At 40.1% G+C, this 26,472-nt stretch overlaps 1 protein-coding gene across 2 annotated transcripts in view; it reads left to right on the top strand.

The window, feature by feature from the left end:
- The first annotated feature begins 486 nt into the window (after nt 1–486).
- The window catches only part of PDXK (pyridoxal kinase), a 49,417-nt gene continuing 23,431 nt past the window's right edge, over nt 487–26,472 (top strand). The window contains exons 1-2 of one of the 2 annotated variants that reach the window (XM_054818580.1): nt 487–880; nt 22,660–22,714. In XM_054818580.1, the coding sequence (XP_054674555.1) occupies nt 788–880; nt 22,660–22,714 (148 nt within the window). In that variant the 5' untranslated portion in view covers nt 487–787. Of the gene's footprint in view, nt 881–6,068; nt 6,093–22,659; nt 22,715–26,472 lie in introns of those variants that run through there. The other variant, XM_054818589.1, reaches the window with a different exon arrangement.

A 26,472-nucleotide genomic window follows, 5' to 3' on the forward strand; every position in this document is an offset into this window, starting at 1 on the left:
GCCATGGTAGCAGCCAGTGTGACATGTGAGACCAGGCCAGCAGGGCTCCATGTGTGTGGGCCACGGGTACGTAGCGTGTGGGAGCACCAGCACAGGTAAGGCAGCGGCGGTAGCAGCGGTACCGGCGGCCCCGTGCTGGGGAGGGGTGGGTGACATTGGGGCTGTGCCTCTGTGGGTGTCAGCGGACGCCTCAGCGCAGGGCTTGGCGGGCGCACCACTGCGGGCGGTGGGGCATGGCCGTCCCTCTGCGACGGGGCGGGGGCAAGGGGCCGCGGCACCGTGCTCGCCGGAGAGCTGAGGCAGCGGGGGGGCAGGCGCGGCCGGTGGGGCCGCTCTCCCTGCGGGATGGCGCCTATGACAGCAACGGCGCCCGCCGCGCCGCCGAGTGCGGGAGGGACGGCTCTTGAGGCGCGTGACGGTGCGTGCCGCGTGACGGCGGGGGGGAGGGGGGCGGAAGCCGCGGCGGGACCTGCAGGGAGAGCGCCGGGGGAGGGGGGCCGTTAGGTGCCGCCGGTGGGCTCCGCGCCCCCCAGCCCCCCCGCGGCGGCTGCCTCCTGCCTCTCCCGGGCAGTGAGGTCGCAGTCGGCCATTAAAGTTCCGCTTCGATCGGCTGACGGCCTCTGGGCCGCAACAGCGGCCCCGCGCGCTCGCCGCCTCCCGCGCGCTGGGGGGGGTGTGTGTGACAGGAGGGGAGGGCGAGCGCGTGACGCTCTCCGCGCTCCGCCCCCCGCTCCTGCTCCCGGCGCCGCCACCTCGGCCCGGCGCGGGGGGGTGGTGCAGCGCAGCCATGGAGCCGGAGCGCGAGTGTCGGGTGCTCTCCATCCAGAGCCACGTCGTCCGCGGCTACGTGGGCAACAAGGCGGCCACCTTCCCCCTGCAGGTAAACGGGCGCGGACGGGCCCTCCGCCGCCGTCGCCCGCCCCGCCGCTGTTCCTCTGCGGGGCGGCCAGGGGAGCCGGGCAGGTGGTGTGACGGCGGGGCTGCCCGGCGGGCTCCGGCAGGCAGGCGGGCCGGGGGGTGGGCGGACGTCTCCTGCCAAGCGGGGGTAAGGTCAGGGGATGGCCGAGAGCAGCCCGCCCTCCTTACCCTTTCAAGTGCCAGAGCGCGGGGCTGGGGCCGGGGAAGCCGGAGGCAGTGACCGTCCCGGGGCTCCGCGCACCCTGGTGAACCGGGGCCGGTGCGGCTGCGCCTCCCGCCGGCTCCGCGCCGCACGGCCCGGCCCGCGGCTCCCTCTATCGTAATGTTGGCTTGAAGCTGTGATAAGGCGAGCGGGCTTAAAAGGATGGGGGGTGAGGGGAGCGCTCTTGTGGTGGGTTTGCTCGGCTTCATGCTGCGGTGCTCAGCGGGAGCCCGTGCCTGTCGCCGAGGCATGTGCTCCGGCATCGGCCGGGCGCTCCTGCTTGGGGGTGTCCGCGCTGCTGTTAACGGGCGTACGCGGCTTGGGTTTGGGTGTCCCGCGCTGGGGACGGGGAGCTGGGCTGGGTGGCCCGGTGGCCTTGTGCCGGTACAAAGCTAAGCCTTGTGGGTGGTGGAGCCGGGTAAACCCCCACCCCTCGGTTTCTGAGGATCTAGGGAAGCTGTAGTAGAGTGTAAGGACCACTTAATGACTGTACAAGGCTGGACCAGAGAAACTAGCTTACATGGCCCGGGGCTTGAGGGTATAATTGGATCTTGGTCTTCATGGCTGTCATGTGCTGGCTTCAGAGTTGCTTGCTAAGGTCACACATCCATGTGCTTTGGGGTGAGCCTTTGCACGTCTCACTGTTCTGTCTCGTGGAGTGTCTGTCTGTATTGTAAGGGGCTAATTTGGGGCCTTACTGTCAAGAGGTCTTTGTTCCTTGACACATGTGTGGCTGCATGAAGCTCGCTGTCTAAGAATGTCATTGCCAGAACACAGTGTGTTGTGACATTGGTTCTCTTGGTACGTGTTTAACAAACAATGGTGTAATCTCATTTGACTAGATACGAGAGATGGTATACTCTGATGAATGATGCACTTGAGACCAGGCCTGCCACAAGCTAACATCACACCCCCTTAGCACCATCCAGTTATAATGTGACCATGTCTCTTGAGAATTAGTATATGGTGAAGGTGATATACATATGAAATCCATGCATCGTGGAAAAATCTGTGTATGTGGAGACCCAGGCCTGAAAGGTTGTCATGATCTGCAGGCCTAATGTCCCTCCTTTCGTAACAGAATGATCTCTACATTGTGCCCCCCCCAACCTCCCTCAGCTGTTTTTGTGGTAGCAGAAGGGCACACAGTAGTACTTATTCCAGAAACCTCCAGTCTCTTAAACCGTTGTCTTAAGTTTAATTCTGGGTCAAAGGCTCTCTACTCTTCTGTAACTCAACCCTTCTGTGGCATATGAGCCTCTGCATGGGTCTCTTGTATGACTTGGCAAATCAGTTCTTGTAAAGTGTCTCTAGTTCCTTGAGTATGACATTGTAAAATACTATAGTTAAAAAGTCCTGTTGATGCTGTAGCTGGGTTCAGTTTAGGAGGCTGTTACGCTCCTACTGTGTGATGTTCCTCAGTGTACAGTGTAATAGGAAGTTGCTGGGGCGGGGGTGAGAAAGATAGTTGGGGAACAGCTGAACTATCACTACAGACTGTACTTGAAAATCCTATGTAAGCAACCCTTAATGAAGCTGTGCTTGCTAGAAAGTTATTTAAACCCTGGTTTTGCTAGAACATCAGATGTAGCAATTTGCCACCGAGTGAAACTTTCCTTTTTTATGTTTCCTTGAAACAAGGGAAGGAATTACAAACCTGAGTCTCACATATATATATATAAAAAAAAGAAACCTGATGCTAGTCTTGAGAATGGGTGCAAATCTGGCATGCCTGTGTTACTTCCCATTCTTTTTTACTTTAGTCTTCTGAACCAATAATGGTTAAATGAGGCTTCCTTCTGAGCTCATCAGTATTGAGTTTGCAAGGCAAGATATATGCAGATCTGTGTGTGTGTGTGTGTGCATGTGAGGTCTGATGGACTGAAATCCTGACAGAACAGTTCAGGAATCTGTATTTGGACAGCAGCAGCCAAACAGAAAACCAGACTTGGTTTCACCTGCAATTTGCAGACTTCTGCAAAACATCAGTCATGATTGAATGGCTTGAACTTTGGTGGAAGTCTATGACATTATTAGCAACAGCCAGCGTAGCAATGTGCACAGCAGAGAGCTCTTTAGTGTCTTTTTTTTTTTTAAAACCAGTTGGTTTTGCTTTGTTAGGCTTCCTTTACACTAAAAGCTAAAGTATTTTAAAAGTATTTTAAAAGTAGGTGCGTGGAGATACTTTCTCTGTGAAGTACATGGTAAATGCTTTCTGTGTAGCAAACACAGCACAAGAGAGTTAGACCATATGTTAGAGCACTTATAATAATGGAAGTAGTATAGTTGAGTGAGAAGTGCTAGAACTCTTTACACCATTTCAGGTTTAAATACATTTGTTTAAGCAGTTTGAGATTCTAGATTAACTAATAGGTCTTAGAGGAAACATGCACCTGGATTTTCCAGGTAGTAAAATGCCGGGAAGTTAACTGTCCTCAGCAGCACTTCGAATTCTGCCTTGTCAAGAGTTTAAATGGTTTTTACTTGGATGGTTTTACTGTCTCTTTAAAAGTTCTGAAAGTGGTTCTGAATTATTTTTAAAATAGTCATAAATTATTTCACAGTCATGTAACCTGAGCAGCTTTTGGTATCAGGAAATGATACGAGCCGTTAAGAGAGGAAGAGCAGTAGGGTGGACATTAACTTAGGGAGTTGCCACTGTCAGTCAGATGAATCGTTTTAAACCACCAAACAATGTTTCTCCTACTTGACTAAGAGTTGTCATAGTTTTTATGATATAAAATAAAAATGTATGTTTTCACCATGCCATTCAACATTACTTTTATCATGTGTTTTCGTCCTTAGAGGGATCTCTTACTTGCTAATTTTAAATATCATTTTAACTTACCTTTCCCGCCCCACCTTCTAGGTAGGTAGAATGTTGTAATAAGTACAGGGTACAGTACTGGCAAGGAGAAAGCTACAGTCCTCCTCAAACCACAGAGTGAATACACAAGTGCGAACTCATTTCTGTTCTGCAGAGGTACTTAATTCTGACCATCAGGAAAATTTTGATAGGCAGGTAAATTTAAGATTCATATACTACACCCATCATAGTATCAGCTCTTGTGAGTGAGTATTTTGGTCTGTACATTCAGTCCTTTGGACCTCTATGAGTTTCCAAGAAAGAGGTTTGAAAGTGCAAGGAAAAGGCAGAACAATGTCCCGGCCGATTTCACCTGCGCACTGGACATTGGCATTAGGTTGCCACTGGACTAGGTTATACTCCTGTCTGCAAGCCAGAAGCTTTTGATCTTTGCTTATGTGTAGGTAATAATGAGATCCAGAGAGTTTTGTACTTTCTGTTTTTATCTTGTTTGATAATGCTAATGGAACATGATTTATGGTTTGGGTTTTTCTGGGGTTTTTTTGTCTGCCCTAATACTCATAGAATTTGAGAAAATCTTGTCTCTGTTTTGAATATTTAATTCTTGACTTCCTTTTATATCTGCTTGCTTTGAAGATGGAGCTAAAAGCATGGACAAATATCATTAATTATTTGGGTCTGGAGAATGAAATTGTCTTCTGAATTGTAGGATACCACCATAAACAGCTTCTACAATACAGGATAAGATGGCCTTTGGAAATCTGTTCAGTGATTTTCTTTCTTTTTTCTTTTTTTTTTTCTCTCCTGCTGAATGTAAATAGTTGTCTGTTCAGGTATTAATAAGGGCAGATGATTGTCATTCTTAAACTAGTCCTCAGTAATTCTCTCCTGCAAAAGAAACAGTAAGTCTACATTTTTTACCTCCTTAATTGTAAAAGAAATGGGAAAACAACTTTGGCCAGCACAGAAGGTAATTTCTTTGATATTTAGGGATAGTCTTGAACTGCATTGTTCAAGGCCAAGGGTATAATTTGCTTTCATATGCTGAGACCAAAACCATTATCACCCTATCTTTAATGATTATCCACTGCCCTAGTAAAAAAGTTTAAGGTTTCTTTTCTTTCTGTTCTTTCTGTTCTTTCTGTTCTTTCTGTTCTTTCTGTTCTTTCTGTTCTTTCTGTTCTTTCTGTTCTTTCTGTTCTTTCTGTTCTTTCTGTTCTTTCTGTTCTTTCTGTTCTTTCTGTTCTTTCTGTTCTTTCTGTTCTTTCTGTTCTTTCTGTTCTTTCTGTTCTTTCTGTTCTTTCTGTTCTTTCTGTTCTTTCTGTTCTTTCTGTTCTTTCTGTTCTTTCTGTTCTTTCTTTTCTTTCTTTGAACAGTGTAGTCAAATGGATTAAGTATTGTACAGAAAGAGAGATAGATAAAGAGCATCTCTCATTTAAGATGACTGTTTTTCAAAACCTACTTCTATTGTGTTAATTATATGAGTCAGAAGAAAGATGAATCAATCAAAAGTCTTTACACAATAACAGTAAGAAATGTTCCCGCTGGCTAGCCCTTATTTTTGTGACATATCAAAGGCTAAAAAAGCCTAACCTTTAAACAAAAAATAAATACAAAGATAAAAGAATGAATTTCTCTTTGTAGTACCCAAAGATTGTTCTAAATTACATATCTGAAACAAGAATTGTGCCTCTAGATTAATACTTCAAATGAAGCTTGCGGAAGCATGGTTTTCTTCCTTGCCTCTGTTTTTGTTATTGTAAGAAAGGTAGACAAGGGACAGATGAGTTTAAAACAAACAATCAATCAAACTCCTGACCCTTCTGGGAAGGCTTATTCATAGCTGTGTAAACAGCATTTTCGTGTTATGTGAATATCAGTCTATGTAGTTGCAGAAATCTGGTGAATACCATGTGCAAGGTGAGGCCCTGAAAAAGACTTGTAATCCAAAAGGCCTTAACAAGGTGATTCCTGGCAGTCTGGATTTCTGGGAAAAGGCTTTACCAGAACTTCCCAGAAGTGCTTGTCCAGATTAACTCTCCTATGAAGAAAGGATGGCTCTGGCCCTCCAGGAGCTCTGATGTACTGTGAGAACTTTGAACTTCTGATCAGAAGATTGTAGGAGATGGACTTTCGACCTGTATGGTAAGCTGGCAGGGGAGTAGGACAGGTCTGAGAGAGGACAAGAAAGTGGAAAACTCCATGAAATAAAAAAAAAAAATAAAATAAAATAAGGGTGGTGTGTGTGGTCATCGCTGTTCCAGCTCTTAACACTGCTTGAAGACAGACTAGACTGAGGCAAAGAACTGCGAAAAATACTGGGATCTCACTTAACAGTAGTAGTTTACGTTTGTGTAGCACTGTAAACTAAGAGATCCTAGATTTCTTTACAAACTTTTTACAGAAATCTTTTAAACTACTAATGCAAAATAATAAATTTGAAAAATTAGAGTAATTTCAGCCTGCCTAAAAGAAGTGCAGCTAGGACTGCTGATGTGCTATGGGCTTTAAATTGCAAGCAGAGTCTCTGATAAACAGAGAGCGGGGCTGACTGAACGGTCATCATCTGAGATTGAGTCTAAGTGTGTGATAGTAGTATCCATAACTGTTCCTACAAATCACTTAATTGTGGCAACTCGTTAAATAATCTGTTGTCATGAAGATACAGAAATGCTGAGGGATGTTCCTGCAGGTTGATTGTATATTACAGTTTAAAAGGTGAAAAAAGCATTTTAAGATGCATTAAAGTTTATTTTGCAGTGTGCGTCACTGACCAGTTGCCATTTTAAACTTTTATAAAAGGAGATGATAAATATTTACAGTGATTAATTATTATTACAATTTGTGAACTTTTTCGTGGTACATTGTGAAAATTGGAACTATGCAGATGCATAGGCTGATATTTGACATAATATTTACACTGGAGTGTGTGCTGTAGTGAAGAAATAGTAGCATTTTTTCCGGACATAAATGTAATCTTTTGATCTAACACAACACGGCAAAGTAGAAAGATTAAGGAGGATCCCATTTGGTGTCTGCAAGTACATGCAAATATTTGACTTCAGAGCAAGCAAAACTGCTTTACCCCAATTCACCCACTTTCTTTGGAAAAAAATAAATGGAGTCATCAAGAAATTGCAAATCTTATTGAAGGACTGGAAAACCTTGCCTAAAGGTGGATTTGCACTGTGTGTATGAAGAATATCATGTACGCAGAGACTCAGTAGCAAGTGTTTACTTGCTTAAGGCATTTTTTTAATTGGGAAATGGCCTTATGTTTTATCTTTAAGCCTTAGATTTTTTTGATCATTTGAATTCTTGCAGTTATTATGTCTTATTTCTGCTCCAAATGAAACAGTAGAGGGAATATTTTTTCCTGTATAAGCAAAAAAGGACAGACAACAGCGTCAATATTGATCGGATTTCTGAAAAAAGTGAGCTTCAAGTTAAAGTTAATTGATATATTAAAATGTACTGAAATAAATTTAAAAAGTATAATTTGAAATAATGAAGTGAATCTTTAATTGTATGTATGAGGATGGTACAGACATACACCTGAGAAAAATGTGATATACAAAGCTACTGATACTTCTCTAAAATCTCCCTTTTAGTAAAGTGGTGTCTCTCTTCATTTTTTATGTTTATATCCAAAATGACGGTCAGCTTTCCTTGAAGAGTGTATATAGTCATTTTAAATAAGGGATACAGCATTATCCATGGCTGACTGAACACATGCCAGGCAGGTATTTTTAGCCCCTTTAGGCTGAAAAGATGCAAGTGGAAGTTCTACTGCAGTTGCTTGTGTTGTGTGGAAAACAGACTTGAGTTGGTGAAGCAAGGTTAATGTGAGGAGTCTGACATCATTAGTCCTGGTACATAAACTGTCCATTCTTCTGAAATTACTATGTGTGATAGAGTATGCAGCTGTATAGTAATCTACAGAGGGAAAAAAAATTAATTGATGAGGATAAAATTTGAAACATGCCAAGCAGATCCATGTTGATAGATAATACGTGCCCCAACAGAAGCCAAGCTAGTTCATCATCTTGTGGCTTGGCAGCAGTGGGGTAACTTGTCATAGCAAAAAAGTATTACTGAACTGAAATTTGGCTATGCTGAGCTACCCGAATTTTTTCAAGCCTTTGTTCAGGATGTATTTGTTGATGCTAATTCATCTGTGACACCTCTGAGCTCCAGTTCCCTTAACATCTGGAACAATTATCCATAGAGCAGGAGAGAGAACTGTGATACCAAAACCTCTTATGTGGTTCATTTAAAAAAACAAAACAAAAAACCCCTCACTTCACCTTCTGTCATCCTAAGTAAATTTTAAGCATATAGACTAGTTTGGGCTGAGTAGAAATCCTTTCATGGTGATTTAATTTTGCTCTCTTTGGAATGCAGAGCACCTCTTGCCAGAGGGAAGTGTGGGACCAAGGAGATGCTAGCGCACATACTGAAAACCAGTAAGAGTCTCCTCTGTGGCAAAGCAAAAGCTGGAGAGCCACTTTGTGATCTGTAGATGCAGCTGTTTCTGAAAACAGAAGTAAATGGTTTTCCTGACCAGCAAAACCTTTCCAGTCTGATCACAACTCTTTCCCTTCTCCCCACTGCGGGGTCCAGTCATGTTTTACTTCTCAGAAGAGGATCTGTGTGGAAATCACAAGGATGTGGAAATCACAAGGATGACACAGCTGTCAATGACATTAATATGTGGAAGCGAGGAATCCATGGCAGTTTTCAAGAATAGCATTCATTAGGTCATCACACTTGAAACTGCGAAAGAAGTGAAGTGCTGGTCTGTCCCACAATATCAGAATAAGGCAACATTTTTTCTCTTACTTAACTTGGCAGATTGCTAGCTAAAAAAGCAAAGTATCTTTTCTTTAATACTCTCCTTAATAGTTCTCTATTTATTTATTGTTAACACTAAATTATTTGTTTTCTTCCTGAATTTTACTGTGTTTGTTCATAGCTCCTGTACATCGTAATTCTGACCCCATATTCTGGAAGAGGAAAGAAAAAGAAGATAAGTTATAACAGAAAAAAATGTTGGCTAAATTCTCAAAATTTGGTACTGGGTTTTTTTCAGAATTATATGCAGGGGTTTATGGTGATGTATTTAGCAAAATTTGGCCTAAATCTAATAAATTAAAATATATATGTGTATGTTTTATAAATCTGTGTAACTTCATGTGTTTTAAAGTATTTGTTTTGGGTGATGAGTACTACTGAACAAGTTTAGGCCGAAGGAAGACTCTTCTTCCACCTGTCCAGCCCTTCACTATGGTTACTCTCACTTTTCTGGCAGAATAGAGCCCTTGTCTCATAAGGCTGGGTACCACGTTACCTGTGGAAACCATCAGACACTCTGAGCAGCTGACAGAAATGGAAAAAAATGTTTAAAAATGGTTAAAACTGAGGCCAGCAGGGATAGTATTTCCTGCAGCACATGAATTATTTGTTGTTGCTGTTTGTGGACCAGCACAAGCTACAACCATTGTCACAGCTCATTCCTTTTGTAGTCAAGTATTGCTGGTAGCTTTGTATTGGAGATGGTTGTTTCTATTCTCACTGTAGTGTAGTGGAAGTAACATGGTGCCTCCATTCATTCCTACAACAACCAAACAAATATATGTCAACTTAGTGTTTAAATTTGAGATATTTTATGTTGTCACCTATCCTCTAGGGTATAGTTTCACAATCTGCTAGTTTCAGTAGCAAAGTCAGCTTGAGAAACTCCTGTTCTTTCCTTACCACCACCATCTGGTTCTTCCACCTGCGCTATTTTGCTGTCCACTTCAACTCTTCAGGGAAAGTCATTTTGTGAGGCCATGTGGTAAATTGCTCTGAGAAGCCATCCAGTTTATAAATAACTTGACAAAGAGGGAAAAGAAGAAAATGTTTATTTATATTGTGAGTCACTTTCCTACACAGCCCCACAGACAGCTCTCCTGGCATAACTGAGGTGCCAGAGCAGGAGCAAGCCCCAGGCTCCTGCACCTGGCATCTGCTGAAGGAAACATTCCTCAAAGTACGCTCTTATCTAAGACATCTGCTTGCTTTGAAGGAGTTGGTGAGACATTTAACTGTCCTCTGGAAGCTTTGTTCTTTCCCTGCGGTGGCCTTGGTGTGATCTTTACATAATGTGGCATCTCTTTCAGGGAGTTGTTTCCTGTTCCATTTTTATAAGCATCTGTTATTTTGCAGTTTAACATCTAAAGCCTTGGTAGGAGAGTGGTATCCGTTCATAGTCTACCTAAGAAAGCCCAATAAAGCATATGTGCTGGATGAAACAAATCTCTTTCTTCTAGGGTAACTCCACCTTAGATGTACATAGCATGCTTGCCATGCCTTGCTAGTGGACTGATGGTTAGAGAGCTAGCTATCCAAAATACGAACAGCAGGATTAAACATAAAAATCAGAGGAGAAGAATGCATTGTGGGATTCCCCCTATCCCATTTCATTTACTAAAATAAACAATAGATTAAGTCCATGCCTGTTGGAACTATTGCTGCTGTGTTCGTCTGCCTCTCCTAATCAGTGTTTGTAAACTTCCTTGTGTATCACTGTGCATGATTCCAGTTGGCAGGAGTTTGCAGTGACAAGTCTGGTGTTTTTGTCAAATTACATCCAAGTGTAGAAGGAAGCAGCATGTAGATGATGAATCTGAAATTTGCAGTGAACTTACGGATTTGATAACTCTTCAAAAGAACATGCAAACTGCAACTTCTTCATCTGAAATTAGTATCTAAAGTCACTCTTACCTAACAGTAAACAGAGTCTCAGGATGGGGGCAGGAATGTAGTTCTTGGGTGGAAGACAGTCAGACACAGCACCACCTCATTCTTTTTTTTTGTTTGTCCTTTAGTGGGAGGAATGAAAGAGGAAACAGAAGCTGTTATTTCCTTGTCTTTCATTACCTTAGCCTTTACAAATCAGTGTCTTGCAGATCCATCACTTGATCCCACCCCAGATGGAAGGAATGACCTCCTGCCCATAGGAAGGTTAATAGAGCAGCTATACCACAAATCTTTTGACTCTGCAGTCGGGTCGATTCTGAACTGAACTGGTGTAATGCATGGAGTAATGGCAATGAGCATGTGCGTCTTGCAGGCACAAGAGGCTGTTTGTTTGAGTTGCCTATGAAAAAATGCTGATGAAGGAGAACAAGGAATTTCTTAGCGCTGAACAAAACGGCTTAGAGGGAATTTTGATAAAGGCATGTATTTTATGTCATCTTAGTATCTTGCACTGAATAGTTAACAATGCATGCTAATCAGTCTGTCAGGGTGGAAAGTAAAACTGAGTGACCTGGTGGTATTTGCTCTGAAGCATTCCTGTGTCTCCAAAGCTTCGTTGGAGGAGCATGTCTAAGGTACTATTATCCTTATCTTGAATGTGGCCTGATTATGTTTCAGATACATACTTATATTGTGAGCCTTTTCAGAAAAATCAAGAAATAAACTATTTGAGAACAAATTCACTGCAGTCTCAGGCTATTCCAGTCTTTTCTGTTCAGGTGGTCATGATGTTACAGCTAGATCAACCTATTTGCAAATTCTCAGTAAGTACCAGTTTTGCCAGAGCACTTTTTGACAAAAATTGCAGTCTGCTCTGGGAGAAAAGCACTCGGTTTCTGCTCCAGTCTTTAGTGTATCCTCTGTGGTGTCCAGTGCTGAAGTCAGATTGTAAATCCTGGAAATTGGTATGCAGTTGAACAGAGGCGAAAGGGAGTGTCACTCAAGAAACGGGCATTAGGCTACCCGAAGTGATCATCTTGTCTTGTTTTTGCTGATGTGGGGCTAGTTGTTGTTGGACCTGAGAACTTGTGGCCATAGAGCAACAATGAAGCATCGAATAAATGTGGTTGCAGCATATATAAGATATCCCAGATTCTTTCACACCTAGCTTCCTCTCATGTATGTTCTTTTGTAACTGGAAAGCTAAGTTGGGAAGGAAATAAAACAGTTTAAGAGATGTATGGAGTTTGACTTGAGATTACAAGTTGAGGTGAAAGGTAGGTTCAGGTAGGGAAAGGCATGGTGGTTTGTACTGTTTCAGGGATTTTTTTTTTTTTAGTGTGAATGATTTTTCTTTGCAGTGCTTTGTCAAATGCTGCACTAAAATACAGCGATATTATACGTACAGAGTTATCATTATCTACTTGGTATGGTTTATTAAAAGCTCAGAAAGAGAAAAAAGAGATTGAGTTAGTCAATAACAGTTTCAGTTTGGTTTGTCAACCCACGCCAGCAATTATGCCTGCTTCACTAATTGCCAGAACATGCCTTTTCTTTTTTCCAAGTTCCTTTTTTCAAACTGAATTTGTGTTCTCATTTTCTACACCCAGTACAATGTATGTTTTTTGATTCAGTATTGAATGGAAGGAGATGCAATTAAGTGAAAGAGCTGGCATGCAGTGAGAGGTGCAGGCTGGGAAATCCTTTCTCTTTCTCCCCCTCCAAATTAATTTGATTAGAGAAATTAAGCCTTTTTAAATATGCTTCTCTTCCATGTCAAGAGGAATACTGTGGAGCAATGATGTTCACTGGAACTACAGTGATGGCTAGGTAAGGTAAAGTTACAAACTGTGGTACATAAACATCAGCACATACATCAAAACCACTTGTAATACAATGGATAGAATGTTTCATGGCCTGATACACAGACTTTCTTATTGGAAAGTATTGCTGCCATTGCTTAGCAAAAAAACCCCAGAAAACTCAATTACCTTGTTTGACAGGGTAATTTTAACTGTGGCATTAAAATTAATTCTGTTAATGACTTCAGTTGAGCTCATTTTTAAGACATCTAAAAAAACTGGAAGGGATGGAATGATTTTGGTTTATGTGATACATGATTTTTGTAGACAGATACAGGTATTACTGTCTAATTCAGTCTGCGGGTTGTATATATGCTTTGCTAAAAGTCAGCAGTTTGGGGACTTACCATAATATTTCTTGAAAATTCTTCATCAGTTGTAACCCCCTTTGTTTATATATGTCTTTATGCTATAGAACTTTTGTCCTGATGCATCTGTCAGTGTTACATTGTTACAAGAGTAATTTTCCTGTTGATATATGGCCTGCCATATGTGTGTCCTGTTAATAGCAATAAAGCCAGCTGTGATCTAAAGGTGTATGAGGAGGGAGGTCCTCTGGAAGAACATATCGTCGTATAGCGGGGCTCTTCAGGCCTTTGATTGGTTTCGTGTTGCTGTCATGTACTCTCAGATAAAGGCCCGTGGAAGATAATCAATGTGCCTTGTGCAGTCCTGAGCAGGGCATCTGCTTTGCTTTCAGTACATACAGTTCTGGTGGTTCTGGTGGGTTACCGGTTAATACTTCTCAGATGCTTTGCCATTGCATGGGGCACCAGATACGCTCTCTTAGTATACCTGTCTGCTTTTAGCTTCTGGGTTTGGCCCAGATCCATTTATTCAAGTGCCTTGTGCCAACTCACCTTGTTGTTGAATTTCCTTATGTTAACGGTGTTTGTGGAGGCAGAGGAGTAACACCATAATTAGGCGATTATTAGGTATGTTAATTAAGATTCATAGCACAGTTAAGATGTTTGTATTGGGATAAACTTCAGATGTTCTTAAGCTTAATAAAAAATTGTGTGTTTATTTCTATTTTGTGTGTATATATTAGAGATGTAGGATTTGCTCTTAGATTTTAATTTTTTTTTTTTTTACGTGCTACTATGTGCTTTAAATGATATAAACCAAAACACTTGCCCGTTACTTAGAAAGCTTGACTGGCTCTTGAAACTGAGGACTTTTTTTTTCCTTTCTGTACAGCCCCTAGGCTTTTCATGTGCTTCCATTAACTTTTGAAAATTAAACACTGTGTTTTGTTTTGAGTATATTGGAAGACTTCCATAAAAACCCACTAACTTGTGGAGAAAAATAGCGGGGTTTTGTGTCTGTTGCAGTTGTTGCAGCAGCAGGTGGCATGGTCTGTGTTCTGAAAAACGAAGTACAAGACCAGACATATTATACGGTACTGTAGAGATCGTGGCAGCACACAGATAGAGTACATATAATGTAGTGTAATCAATTCTGCGCAGCATAAATTCCCTAAGCTCTTTGGCAGGAAGGGACCTGTGTCTTGGTCTAGCTGTGTGTATGAGGAACAGGACATTGGCTTTTTACAGCTGAGTTCAGGTGATACTAGTTTAAGCACAATGCTTTGGAGAGTGATGGTCTCCCTTCTTTGTCACTGTGTACTGATAATGTGGTTCCACATAAGCGTAACACTTTTCCAGTTCACAGGCCTCCGTGAAGGCTTGTATTTTTAATGTTTTAAGGAGGTGAATATAAACTATTTGAAACAGCATTTATTTTTCACATCTTCTGTCACTGAAATCTGTAGTAGTGCTGTGTTTAAGATAGCAGGATGATAGACCATGTTCTCTAGATGCTTTCCTTCTACTTCTTTAAATGACAGCACAATGGTTAGAAAAGGGTTTGGAAATGCAAAATGATCTGGAGGTCAGACTGTGATGATCTTCTCATGCTTTGAACTTCCATATCTTGATTAAGAGTGCCTCTAGCTGAGAAATCCTTCAGTAGCACTAACTGCTATTTTTTAAACATGCATACACTAAAAGGTTTGAGGATAATATACTCTTTTAGAACTAGTTTAAAATAACATCGTAATATCTGTCATGTTTCCTTGCTTCTCAGGCTCTTTGCAAGGACATGTTTTCTCTGCAGAGACAGTCGCTCTAAACTCAGGCAAGAGATTTTAGTGGAGTATAGGTCAGTCTGAGCCAGTTTGCAATAAAGACAAGCCTGACTGTCACTTCTAAGTAAAAGCAGTGAGATCTACCAGGGTTTCATGACTTCATGAATCATTCCTAGGCATCACAATTTAGTCATTGAGTAGTAAGGCAGCTGGAATTAGTGATTGTGTCTGAAAATATACCTATGTGTTGATCTTGCCCAGTAAAGGAAAAAGAACCAGTAGCACAGTTTGAGTTTACATACCTGAATCCTTGATTTGGAATCCTGCGTGTAATTCACTGTGCTGCCTTACTAAGTTCTGTCTGGATGGTTTTGATTCACTTGTCTAGTCTATGTTAAACTTCTCACTATTCTTAATATGTACTGCCCTTTGTTCTAACTCAGTCAGTTACCATCCGTTGGCACGAAGGACAGGACATACCTGGCTTGGATGGTTCATCATTTGCATATTAATTGAAACAGAGTCATCCTTTTCCCATAAACTTTACTTATAAAGCGAGCATCTTGCTACAAAGCAGAAGAGTTGAAGTGCAAGGAAATTAAGTGTTATAATACAATGCTGCATGTATTGATTTAGGGTGAACTAGATGTATGCGAGTCAGATCCTCTTTTCAAAAGTGGAGTCTGAAAGGTTCTCTTCTCTTGGTTAGCGGAATCTTGTTCCTTCTTTCTTCTTAACCAGTGCCCTTTTCTTGTCAAACTGCATTTATATAGGGAGATTTTTCACCTGTGGCACATTTGTCACTCAAATCTGGATGTGAATGCATACAAGAAATGAGGTACTGTGTTCACAATAAAAGAATTTGTATGAATGATTGGCTGCGCTTGATTTGCAGCTTCAGCCTCTGATATTTTGTGGTTTACAAACCGTTTGGTTTGTGGGCTCACTTGGGATAATTGGTTTTGATGTGTTCTGGTATGGTAAAGCTAACATTTTCTAAAATTAAGAACTTTGAAGGAACTGGAGAGTTTGGATGGAGGTCTCGACTTTGTTACATGAAATATAAATAGCAACCTGTGAGCATGTATGGGAGGACATAAATACCTATGGAAGAAGCATATATGTAGTTTACAAAGTCTGGTTTTATACAATTTTTTTTCTTTTCTTCCTCACACTGCTTTTTTTTTTTTTCTTATTCTGCCTTTCACTCATTGTTCCAGATTTTTTCCTCTAACTTGAGCTGCAGTAGTGCTTTGTGATTTTATTTTCAAAACTTAAAATGAGATGCCACCGGAGGCATAAACCCAGTGCACAAAGAGGAAAATACGTACCGACCATGTTGCAGAATACAGAGGTATTTTTAATTTAATTTCATTCTTGCAGAACTAGGTCATTGTTCTCTAAGGTTGTCTAAATTAAGTACAAACTCAAACATTCAAGTTAAATTGGTCCACTGATCATTTAACAGCAAAGGACATATTATCTTTACCATTAACTACGCCAGCTTTGTCAGTAAACATACCGTACCACTGGTTTTTATCCTTATAACCTGGACTTTAGGATGGGTAGCAGATGATGATATTTTGTGTTATTGTACACATGGAGTTCTCAATGGGTAAAGCTGAGCTTTTTGTATGTAGCAGTATCATCGAATGACAGAGTGACCCGTGCTGGAAGGGGCCTCAGGAGTTCCCCAGCCCAGCCTCCTGCTCAAAGTTGGGCCAGCACTAAGTTCAGCCCAGGTTGCTCAGGGCTTTGTCCTCTTGGGCCTTGAAAACCTCCAAGGACAGCAATTCCACAGCATCTCTCTGAGCCCCCTTTAAACCTCTCTTTATCTAAATATGACCATATAATGCATTGGAAATTGTTTGGTTTTGTTATTTCTAATGTTTAGTACCCAGGAAAGCAATAGAATGTGGTTCAATTCAGAAGTTCATGTAATTCAAGTGGCAGTTTTTCTCACACACTTTGGAGATTTAAGATATTTAGATATTATTTTTTTTAACTTTTTTTTTTTTCCCAAAAAATGAATACAAGCAAGGAAAAAGGAGAACTTCTTAAGTACAACACTATAAAGTGTGTGATACTTTTGAAAATTTATTTTTTTCCCTGCGGAAGTGTAGTAAAGCTGCAATACAAACTTTAAACAGAGGCAGTTCAGTAACAGCTTTTCGCATTTCTCTAAGTGTTTCTCAGAGTAAATAAAATTATTAAATGAGAATTTATATTAATATTTACTCTGAGGCAGAGCTAATCTTTGAAGATAATAGTTTTCCATCTCAAGTGGTGTTAACAATCAAATACCAAATAGGATTAGGAGGTAAAAATGAGTACTTTTATTTGTCTCCAGACCATTGGTACATAATGTAGATTACACAAATATAAACATAAAGCTTAGCAATCATTAAAACTGAATTTGAGATGTTGCATTTGCTTCAAAATCTTCCTGTTAATTTCTCTCTTGCTACACTCACAATTTTCCATGATGTGGCATAGTTTTCTTTCTCTCGTTGCTTTGACAGTCCCCCTCCCTTTACGTAACAGGCACAACTTAGGCTGTCCTCTTGAAGGAAATGTATGTTTGTAATCTTTCATTTCTAACAATATCTTAGTACTAGTTCTTTGTGGTGAAGAAATAGCATGTTTCAGTATGTGTATGATTGAAATGTTTTCTGGAAGGGAGAGGAAGAGAGACTGTAAATTTTAAGCAAAGCTTTAATTCATGTTAACATAGTGGCAAAGTCCAAAAGGTTGCATTTTTAGAGGTGAACCAGAACTGAGATCTGGCTATATATATATAACATATATAACCCATGGCATTTTCTGTCTATCTAGGTCTTTAGGTTGTTCTACTAGTAAAACAATTGGTATCATCTGTAAAATTTGAATCCTGAAGGAGATCCATTTTTTGGCTTCTTATTTGTGGCTTGGTGGCTGAACATAAGTTTAAATTATTTCTGTGCTTTTAGGAAAACAAGGCTGTTGGTCCAGTTTTCCAGAAAGAGCCAACACCTTTAGAGGTTGTCCATGTATTTTGAAGTCTCTTCCTTTCTGGTGTGTGGATTTTTCCCTTGAGCACTTGCTAGTTCGAAGATGTGCATTTTAATAGTTCTGTAGAGTAGGTGTTTGCACGGGTGATGCACCTTCTCTTTGCAAGGCTGGGACAGCACTTTCTCCACTGTGGGAAGAACTGGATGACGTTTGTCCCTTCAGTTATTTGTGAGGAAGAACTGAGCCCAGTTTGTTCTTATGCATAATGTTGGGGTATAGGCTTCATGCTAGCTGCTTCTTCAAATGATTCTGCTCCAGTGTGTGTATTTTGATTTAATCTTCCAAATATTTTTCTGAAATGTGTCATTCAGATCTGCCAGCCATGCCTTTTGAATACAAAGGTCTTCCAGTTTTGATGATCAATTGATGATCTGTTTTTAGAAATGTAACAGTTCTGCCTCCTTTGCTTGAAGATACTTTAAAAATATGTTGGAATCACCCATTTTCCTCTGATACTTCAATCATAGTAAATGTCACTATGGAATGTGATACAGGCAACCTTAATTTGGGTCTTAAGAACAACATTGTTTGACATGTGCTTAGACTGGAGGCTGAGAGATTTAAGGTGAACTCAGTTATCTTTTTCCTTTGAAGAGCACTTATCATCCTTACCCAAACTGGCTATGGGTTTAGATTTGCCCAGGATTTGCATTTCTGTGGGCAAATGGTACTTACACAGAAGGACAGCAGAGGGTTAGCATGGAAACCAGGAATAGTTTTCTACTGGAGGGCAGGTAAGAGACCAGGTCATCCAAACCAGGGGATAACGGTAATGTAGATGATGTGTGTCCCTGGCAGCTGGAGCCCTGGACACTTGCAGGAGTATCTGCTGTAACCTACATTTCCAAAACCAGAGGCAGGAGTATCATCACAGAGCCCTTTCTATAGGGGGAAGGGGAAGTAACACAGGTATAGACTACTTACAAGCTGGTATAGATAAGCAATAAATTAAGCATTATTGTGCATCTCTTAGTAAGCTCAGTTCTCACACTTATCAAATATGATCTGAAGGCGTTAGTTCTGACATAAGCAAAATCTAAGTTCCTTCAGTTTATTTACACAGAGGTGCAAGGAACACATACGTGCATACACAGAAAAAATGACAGTTTAAACACCCAGAGTTGGATCATTTTGCAAATGTAGCAGACTGATATGTGAAGAAATTCAGGAAGCAAAGGGAAAGTGGTGCATCAGGGAGTATAAGGTGAAACTGTCAGTATCTCATCAAAGACATTTGTCACACAGGTGGACCTGCCAAAGTGCTACTTGTGGCTTCTGCTGTATTTTTTTTAAGCCAAGCATAGAGACAGCTGTGGATATCAGTGGACCATGATAAACCATTACGAGCTTGAATTTATTCTCTGTTCACTGAATGCCACAAAACTACTGTATAGAACTAACTGTATATTTATTTACTGTTTCACTTGCAGTCTTTGCTGAGTTATAGCATTTTGATTGTTCACAAAATAAGGAAAGGTGTTGAGTGACAATTTAACTGGCATATATATATGTCCTTACTTCAGAAACACGGACAGGCTTGTTTCTGAATGTAGAAAAAAACCGTCAGTAACGAGAGTGGACTGATTTTAAATCCATGAATTAAAATAAGTAATTTAAATGTGTTTCATGTCGACAAGCAAGAAACTTGATATAAATAATTAAGTTTAGTCCTGTTTTGAATTTGTACTTGCTAATAATTTTCTGAAGGAAAGGTTGATTCTTACTGGTTTATGACATTGTACACATTGTTGATATCCAACTAAATGCATAATTTCGGGTATTTGGTACTTTTGTGTGCAAGTATGAGAGAAAGACTCTATTTTTGTATCATTTATCTGATTCAGTATGTTTCTTCTGATCTCAGTTTTCTATGTCTGTACATATGAAAATCATGTATTTCTAATTAGGTAGCTAAAAGATTTATTTAACCGCTGGTTTGGGTAGAAATTTTTCATTAAATTAAAAAACCTCAAAATCAGTGCTTTTAGTTAGCTCTGCCCAAGAAATTAAAAATATGAGTATATATTAAAAAGATTTAACAAGACAGCTCTTGAATACAGCTCCCTTTGTAAGCAGGGCAAGTATTCATCATTCAGTGAATCAGAAACTGTTTCTGCTGTGTATGGTCCTTTAGATATGCAAGGATGATAGTTACTAGTACTGGTTTTTAATTGTTGGTTGAAGGAGGAAGATAACATTTCCTTATCCACTTTGAATGATCAGGTTGTTAAAATGGACTACACAAACCAAAATTAAGACACAGTTTTCTCTGTAGCTGTAGAAGAGATGATTGCTGTCAAAAGCTGCTTTTAGCACTTCAGTATACCCTGTCTTCAGGTCTTTTTCTGATGACTAAATTCCATGAGACTTTTCAATTCAGTTTGACTTGGTAGCAAACACATACTGGTTTAACATAACTTCAGCATTCTTTTTATTATTTTAATACTTTATACTAGCCTGGAATTCAACATCTGTTGCTCTCATTTCAGAGGTAATATTAATTAGGGGGTTTAATTGTACTTTGATTTTTAAGTGACATTTTAAGTCTTCTAATTACTCTCTGTTTTGATAAGAATATTTGTAAAAGGAAGTTCCTTGAAGTAACCATGGGCTATTTTGAGGGTTGAATTAGAACTAGAGATTAGTAATTGGGTGTGTTAGATTACAGTCATGTACGTTTAGTCAAAACAAAAATTTAAGGCAAATTAGAAACTGTGACAGAGTAGACCGTCACCATTAAGTGATTCTTAGGGAGACCTTTAAAGGCTTTTTAGCCTGTTCTGCACTGATGGGAAAGCTGCTTTGCTGATTTGAGCTGTCTGTGACTTTTCCTCAACTATTCAAAAGCACTTTCTTTAACTCTCTTTTACCAAATATACAGCTAAGCTCTTGGAGACAGCTAAGTGTCAGGTTAGCAGTGGCCTTCCCTGTATTTTCCCTTCTGCTGATTGAAGCAGATAAACTGGCCAAAACAAGCCAAAAAAATCCCTAATCCTACAGAAAAGCTTGTTGAGAAATCAAATGATAGCTAATGCTGGTGGAGACTGTAAAGAAGGACTGCTCTTGCTGGCGTCCATCAGCTGGTACAGGGCTTATCCGTATTATAAAACAGCCCTCCCTACAAGCAGTTGTGCATGCTTTTCTTCCCTAAAGGACTAGGTGTAAACCTGATTAGCCACTAAATCATAATAAGTGAGTTCTATAGTGTCAGGTGTTTATAGTTGGAGAGATGTGATCTAAATATTGCACAGAAATGGATTAATTCACATTTGTTGCCAAGGTGTTTGAAGGAAATTAGAACTTCTTAGGTCTGTTCAGTGCAGGGAGGGGAACTGAATGTGGGATTTACAGTCTTGTTAGAAGCAGTGTTCTCATTTATTTCTTTGAAAAGCAAGTGCAAACATCAAGGTTAAGGTTGTAACAGTATTGCCATGTTCTCACCCCTTTCATCCCAGAGTCTTTAAAATAAAATCCACCAAAGTGAAACAAGAAACTAGGGTGAGAGTAGAAGCTGAGGTTAATTTTAACTTGATCATGCTGAGACAACCCACCAGTGTGTTTGTCATTAATGTAAGATTACTTTGCTTTCTGGTTCGGAATGAACAGAAACCTTTATTATACATTGAAAGAAGAGACTTGTTCTGCGTGGACCTGTGTGGACTCTGAACTGTGAAATGACAGAAATGCAGTGCCTGCAAGCAGAAGGAACTACCCGTTGCAGCACGTACCTCCATCTTGTAACAACCCAGGGTTTGAAATAAGGGGCTTATCACTTAACAGCTTTCATGTGCAAGAGAAGGTACATGCACAGGGAAAGCTTAATGTCTGGCACCATACACCCAGAGATTTTTAATACATATGAAGGGACTGCCTTCATGATAAAAAGGGAGAAGGATGTGTCTCAGTGAAAAACGTGACTGGTAAAAGCTTCTTCTGTTCATTCCCCCCTACCCAGCAAATTGCCTGAAAGTGGATCATAAACAGCAATGCATCATTACTATTATCTCCCACTATGACTCACTGAGCCATATATAGCAGCTCGTCTTTTAAGGAGAATTCTTACTCAGAGCAAGTAGGATGTGGAAATAAATATTAAATGTCAGACTGTTATGTCACTGTTGCATTAGAATTTCTTTTGTGGCAGATAAAAATGTCTAAAAATGGCCTGAACAGCAATGCCTGTCTGTATTAAGCAGGTATGGTCAGGTTAAAAATCCTCCTTAGTTTTCTCCTGATTCAATGCTCTTATTTTCAGAATATTTATCTCTTTTTGTGCAACAAGAATGTGTTTGTTGATTGCACCAGCAAACTCTTGGATATTTCAGTATTTGGATTGCTGATAATGCAAGGTAGCAAGTGGCTTTTGGAGCATGCTTTAGGCTTTTTCTACTTTGCGTTTTTAAGAGCTGTCTCCCTTTGATTGTGTAATCATGCTCCAAATTCTCTGTGATTTCTTTCTATTCTCTTTTAGTTGTAAAGAAACCGCTTGTGACATCCAAATATGGCTCAACGATCCTTTTTAAGATTCTTCTTGCTTTTAGAAAGATTTGCTTTCTGGAATACTAACAGCATCTTTCCTCCATATTTTGCATTAATGTAGTACCTTGAAATTTAGACTGCTTTTCTTGCCAAGAAAGACTAGCCAAGGCTTTCTTCAGGACTTCAGTGATTGCTGCTGGACCAGCCTCTCCATCCTTATCCCCAGATGAACTCTAGTCTGAGGATCCAGAGCTCTGTTTTTCTGATGCTGTTGCCACTGTCACTTTTGTTCCACATCTGCTGCTGTAGTGAAGTACTGCGTTGTTTGTTTATGTTGCATGTATGTTGACTCAGCTTTTACGTTAAAAGCGTTCCAGATTTTTAAATATGCACTGGGAAATAAGAATCCTTTCTTGTGTTTTGTGATATTGATAACATATTAACAAAGCCGTGTTAGTAAAAGAAATATTCCTGTGTTTTGTTTCAGGTTTTGGGATTTGAAGTTGATACAGTGAACTCCGTCCAGTTTTCAAACCACACAGGTAAAATTTTACATGTGTCTTCAGATACCGATCCCCAGTCACTCAGCTCTACTCAACATGTGGCTCACCTCATCACATGACAGTGGAAAGGAGATCAGTCGTCTGTTTTCACTCACATTTTCAGGATATAGGACAGAAATGTAATTTTCATTTTTTGATTCAAGTCTCACAGAAGTCTGAATTTGGGATTAGGGCATGATATGACATGGTAATGTCCTTTTCTGTGGCTTCAGAGTGTAAGTTTCTTTTGTTACGCAGTAATGTAATTAACTCAGACAGTGAAATAACACAAATACAGCCATCTATGCAAGCAGGCCTGTGAACAGGGGAGTCTTCAGTAATGCTTTCTGTGCATTATGGCCCTATGACTGTCATAATCATATTACCAACCCAAACATCAGAAAAATACTGAGCTAGATGCAATGTTTCCAGATGGCTATCAAGTATCCTAAAATTACATTCTGGAGGGAGGAAGGGGGTAGGGTGTTAATACATTTGGGTGTATTTTTACTTGGATTCTAAGCCTGAACGTGGTGCACTCACATAATACTTTCAGACTTCCTAACACTCACAGTGCTAGAGGACTTTATTTTTCAAAAGAAAGCTGAAATTTATGTTTATTTTAGCAATACCTTTCACTCAGAAAGGAGCTACAAGTGACTTGCTGGTTTTGGATCAATAGAGACACATCTACTGTCATGGTGGTGGCAGGTTGTTTGAGGGGAAATCTGCTCTAGATAAAGAAATTCTAAGGGTATCTTAAAAAAAATAATCCAGGAACAAATTCTGACTTTAACATTTTGGAAAAGAGCAAAGATTGTTTCTGACAAAGGAAGAAAAAAAAGAGATAAAAGTTGGGATACTTTCCTAGTATCTCACAAGGACAGCTCTGTTAATAAACTAAATTTTTGGAACAGAGAGCAGACCAGGAAGCCTGTGTCCTCTCTTACTATGTTGAGCTCCACGCAGCTTTGAAAAGCTTATAAGATGTTCCTACCGTGGAAGGAATTTAGTGTCACTAAGAAGAAATGAATGAAAACAATCTCTGCTTGTTGAGGAAAGGCATGAAAGAAGTAATAATTAGACAAGGGGTAGGGTCTCAGGCAAAAAGCTGCTTATTTTGCTTGTACCCTTTGGCACAGTACAAAGGTTCTCTCATGTTTTTAAGAGATAATTTGATGTGACTTATGTTTCTTTAATATATTTACTTTTGGAGTTTGGGAGTTTTTGTTGTTCAGTTATTGATAGCTGGGTAAAACTATTGTAATCTTCCAGAAACTAAGCCATTTTTTCACGTAAAATAACTTGGCACCCAAAATGGATGAGCACCTGTCGTTTGCTGGCTTTCAATTTCAAGATTAAATCAGCTTTATAGGGCATTAAAAGAGCTTAATAGAGGTTTTATTGGACAATAAACTGAATGTGTCTGAAGGTAGGAAAATTACATTATCAATAGGGTGACCAGGTTCTAAAACAGAAAAGAAGCTTTTTAATTTTTTTTAATAGTATCACAGCTGGAGAAATGTTACCAGTGCTTCATTCAAGGCTTGGCAGACAATGAAGATAGTAGAAGGAACAACAAATCAGTGACGTATCAAAAATCACAAGTCTTTAAAATATTTGGAAGTTTTATTTTGTCTCCTGGTGTTTAGGAGTCACATTATTATTTTTTTTTCTGTAATCTTGATTGTCTTAGTAAATGTGTTAAAAAAATCCCAAAGATTGCTGCACAACCTCATGAGTTTGGGGAGCAGAGCTTTCAGAAAAAAAATCACAGTATAGTGTTTGGCACTTGACAAGCGTAAGTAAAAGATAAGTAGACGTATTGGTTATTTGGCTGAAAGAGGAAGGAATGGAAAAGAAAGGAAGGGCTCATATTCCTTTTTATGGCAGGTTTAGTTTTCTAACACTGTTTTTTTTTCTGTTAAATCCTTTCTACCCTTTCTTAAATTGAAGGATAGATTCCAAGCCCAGTGGCTTTGCACCTCCTCTTTGAGAGAGGCATGTAGGAACGTGTGGTGTCCTCATATGAAGATTTTTCCAAGACCAAAGATTTCCACTTGCCTGCACACAAACTTGCACCAGTAGCTGCAGATCAATGTTTGCGCAGTCTGTGCCACTGCAGGGATTAATGAACAGGAACTGCCTTGCTGGGCTGTGGCTTGCATCTGGAGTAGTCCCACAAAACACAGGAATCATGCTGGATGAACTGGTGAAGATAACTTGATTTTCCTACACAAACGAGATCTTACGAGAACCCTTTCTGTGGTCATCATTAGAGCTGAAGGGCAAATTTTTGCTTCAAAATCTGTGAACTCTTGTTTTTAAAAGAATGTGACATACTGGAGGGGGCACAGGTAGCAAAGTGTGTGAGGTTTCAGACATGGTGTTCTTTCTTTCACCATCCCTGTCTTTAAATCTGGTCTTGTTGGCAAAAGATAAAATGCAGAGAGTATTTATGACTAACAGGCTTGCTTTGGTGAATCATTGTTGCTTTTTTTTTTGCCCGGTTTTTAAATTAGTAAAATACCACGGGCCTATTTCTGCTGACTCCTGCTCAGAAAATTCAGCATTCTTTAGTCTCTGGTAATCCTGAAATTCAGAAAATGTGCTTTAAATCAGTCCCCCTGGGAGAATGGTTTGTCATGTTGCTTGGTGAGGAACTTTTATGATTGGAGTGACTCACCCTTGAATGGCATCATGCTTCACGTACAAATAAAAGAAGCTGTCATGCAACCTACAAAGATTCTGTGCTTTTTTTTCTATTTTACTGTATTGTTTGCAGAAGCATCTCATTGTCTGATGTGCAAAAATAAAAATCTAGATTTTTTTTTATTGTATCATTGATTTTTTTGGGGTGCATTTTTAATTCTTCAGTGATTTGCATTTTTGTTTCTAATTGGTAGGTTAATGGTAAGCATATAATATGCTTAGTTTGCCATCCAAATCCTACATTTGAAACTGCTCCAGAACAAATACCCTGTTTGTGTTTTCTTTTTAAGCAAAGCACTTTTGACTTCCACTTAGTGGGTGTGTAGTGGGTGGTTGGATTGGCCGGTAGGTCTAATACATGAGAAATTATAATTATGTCTCGTTGATGCGATTCTTCACAGTCTGCTGCCCATATGCAGTCATTCACACCTGTGCAGTGCAGGACAAAAAGAAAAGATCTCCACTTGTGCCTTACACTGGTAGTATTTTACTCCCACACTGACCAGCTGTGAAAAATCCCATGCAGAATTTGGTACTGTATTTCTGGTTTTGTTGAAGGCCTCCTGGTAGCTGAAGTCATGTGTTTAGACCAGGTTGTCTGCCAGAGTTTGCATGTGAATTTTGTGGCACAGCTGGGGCCAGATTACCTGCCCATCATGTGCCTTAAACACTAGATCTTTCTTCCATTTTCCCATGTGAAATACTTGGTTACTGAAGCCACTTGGAACAGTTTTGCAGGGAGCACCACAGGAGGAACTCAAACCTCAGAACAGAATGTTCTGGGTTGGAAAACAAATCTTACACTCCTTGCTGTACTTAAATGGTAACTTGTTTTTTTTATTATTGGGGTTTTTGTTTGGTTTGGGTTTTTTTGTGTTTCTTCTGGTATGCCTGGGATTTTTTAACTTTTCTTTTTGTCCTTGTTTTTGGAATTAAGTGTCTTATAAATACATTCCAAAGGAGAGAAAAAAAATATGTAGCAGTGGAGGAAGGCAGGAAATGAAAGTATGTAAATTCATCTTGGGTGCAGTATTAGCTGCCTCTCT

This window comes from Grus americana, chromosome 1 (assembly GCF_028858705.1).
Source record: "Grus americana isolate bGruAme1 chromosome 1, bGruAme1.mat, whole genome shotgun sequence".
In the NCBI taxonomy this organism is placed as follows: domain Eukaryota; kingdom Metazoa; phylum Chordata; class Aves; order Gruiformes; family Gruidae; genus Grus; species Grus americana.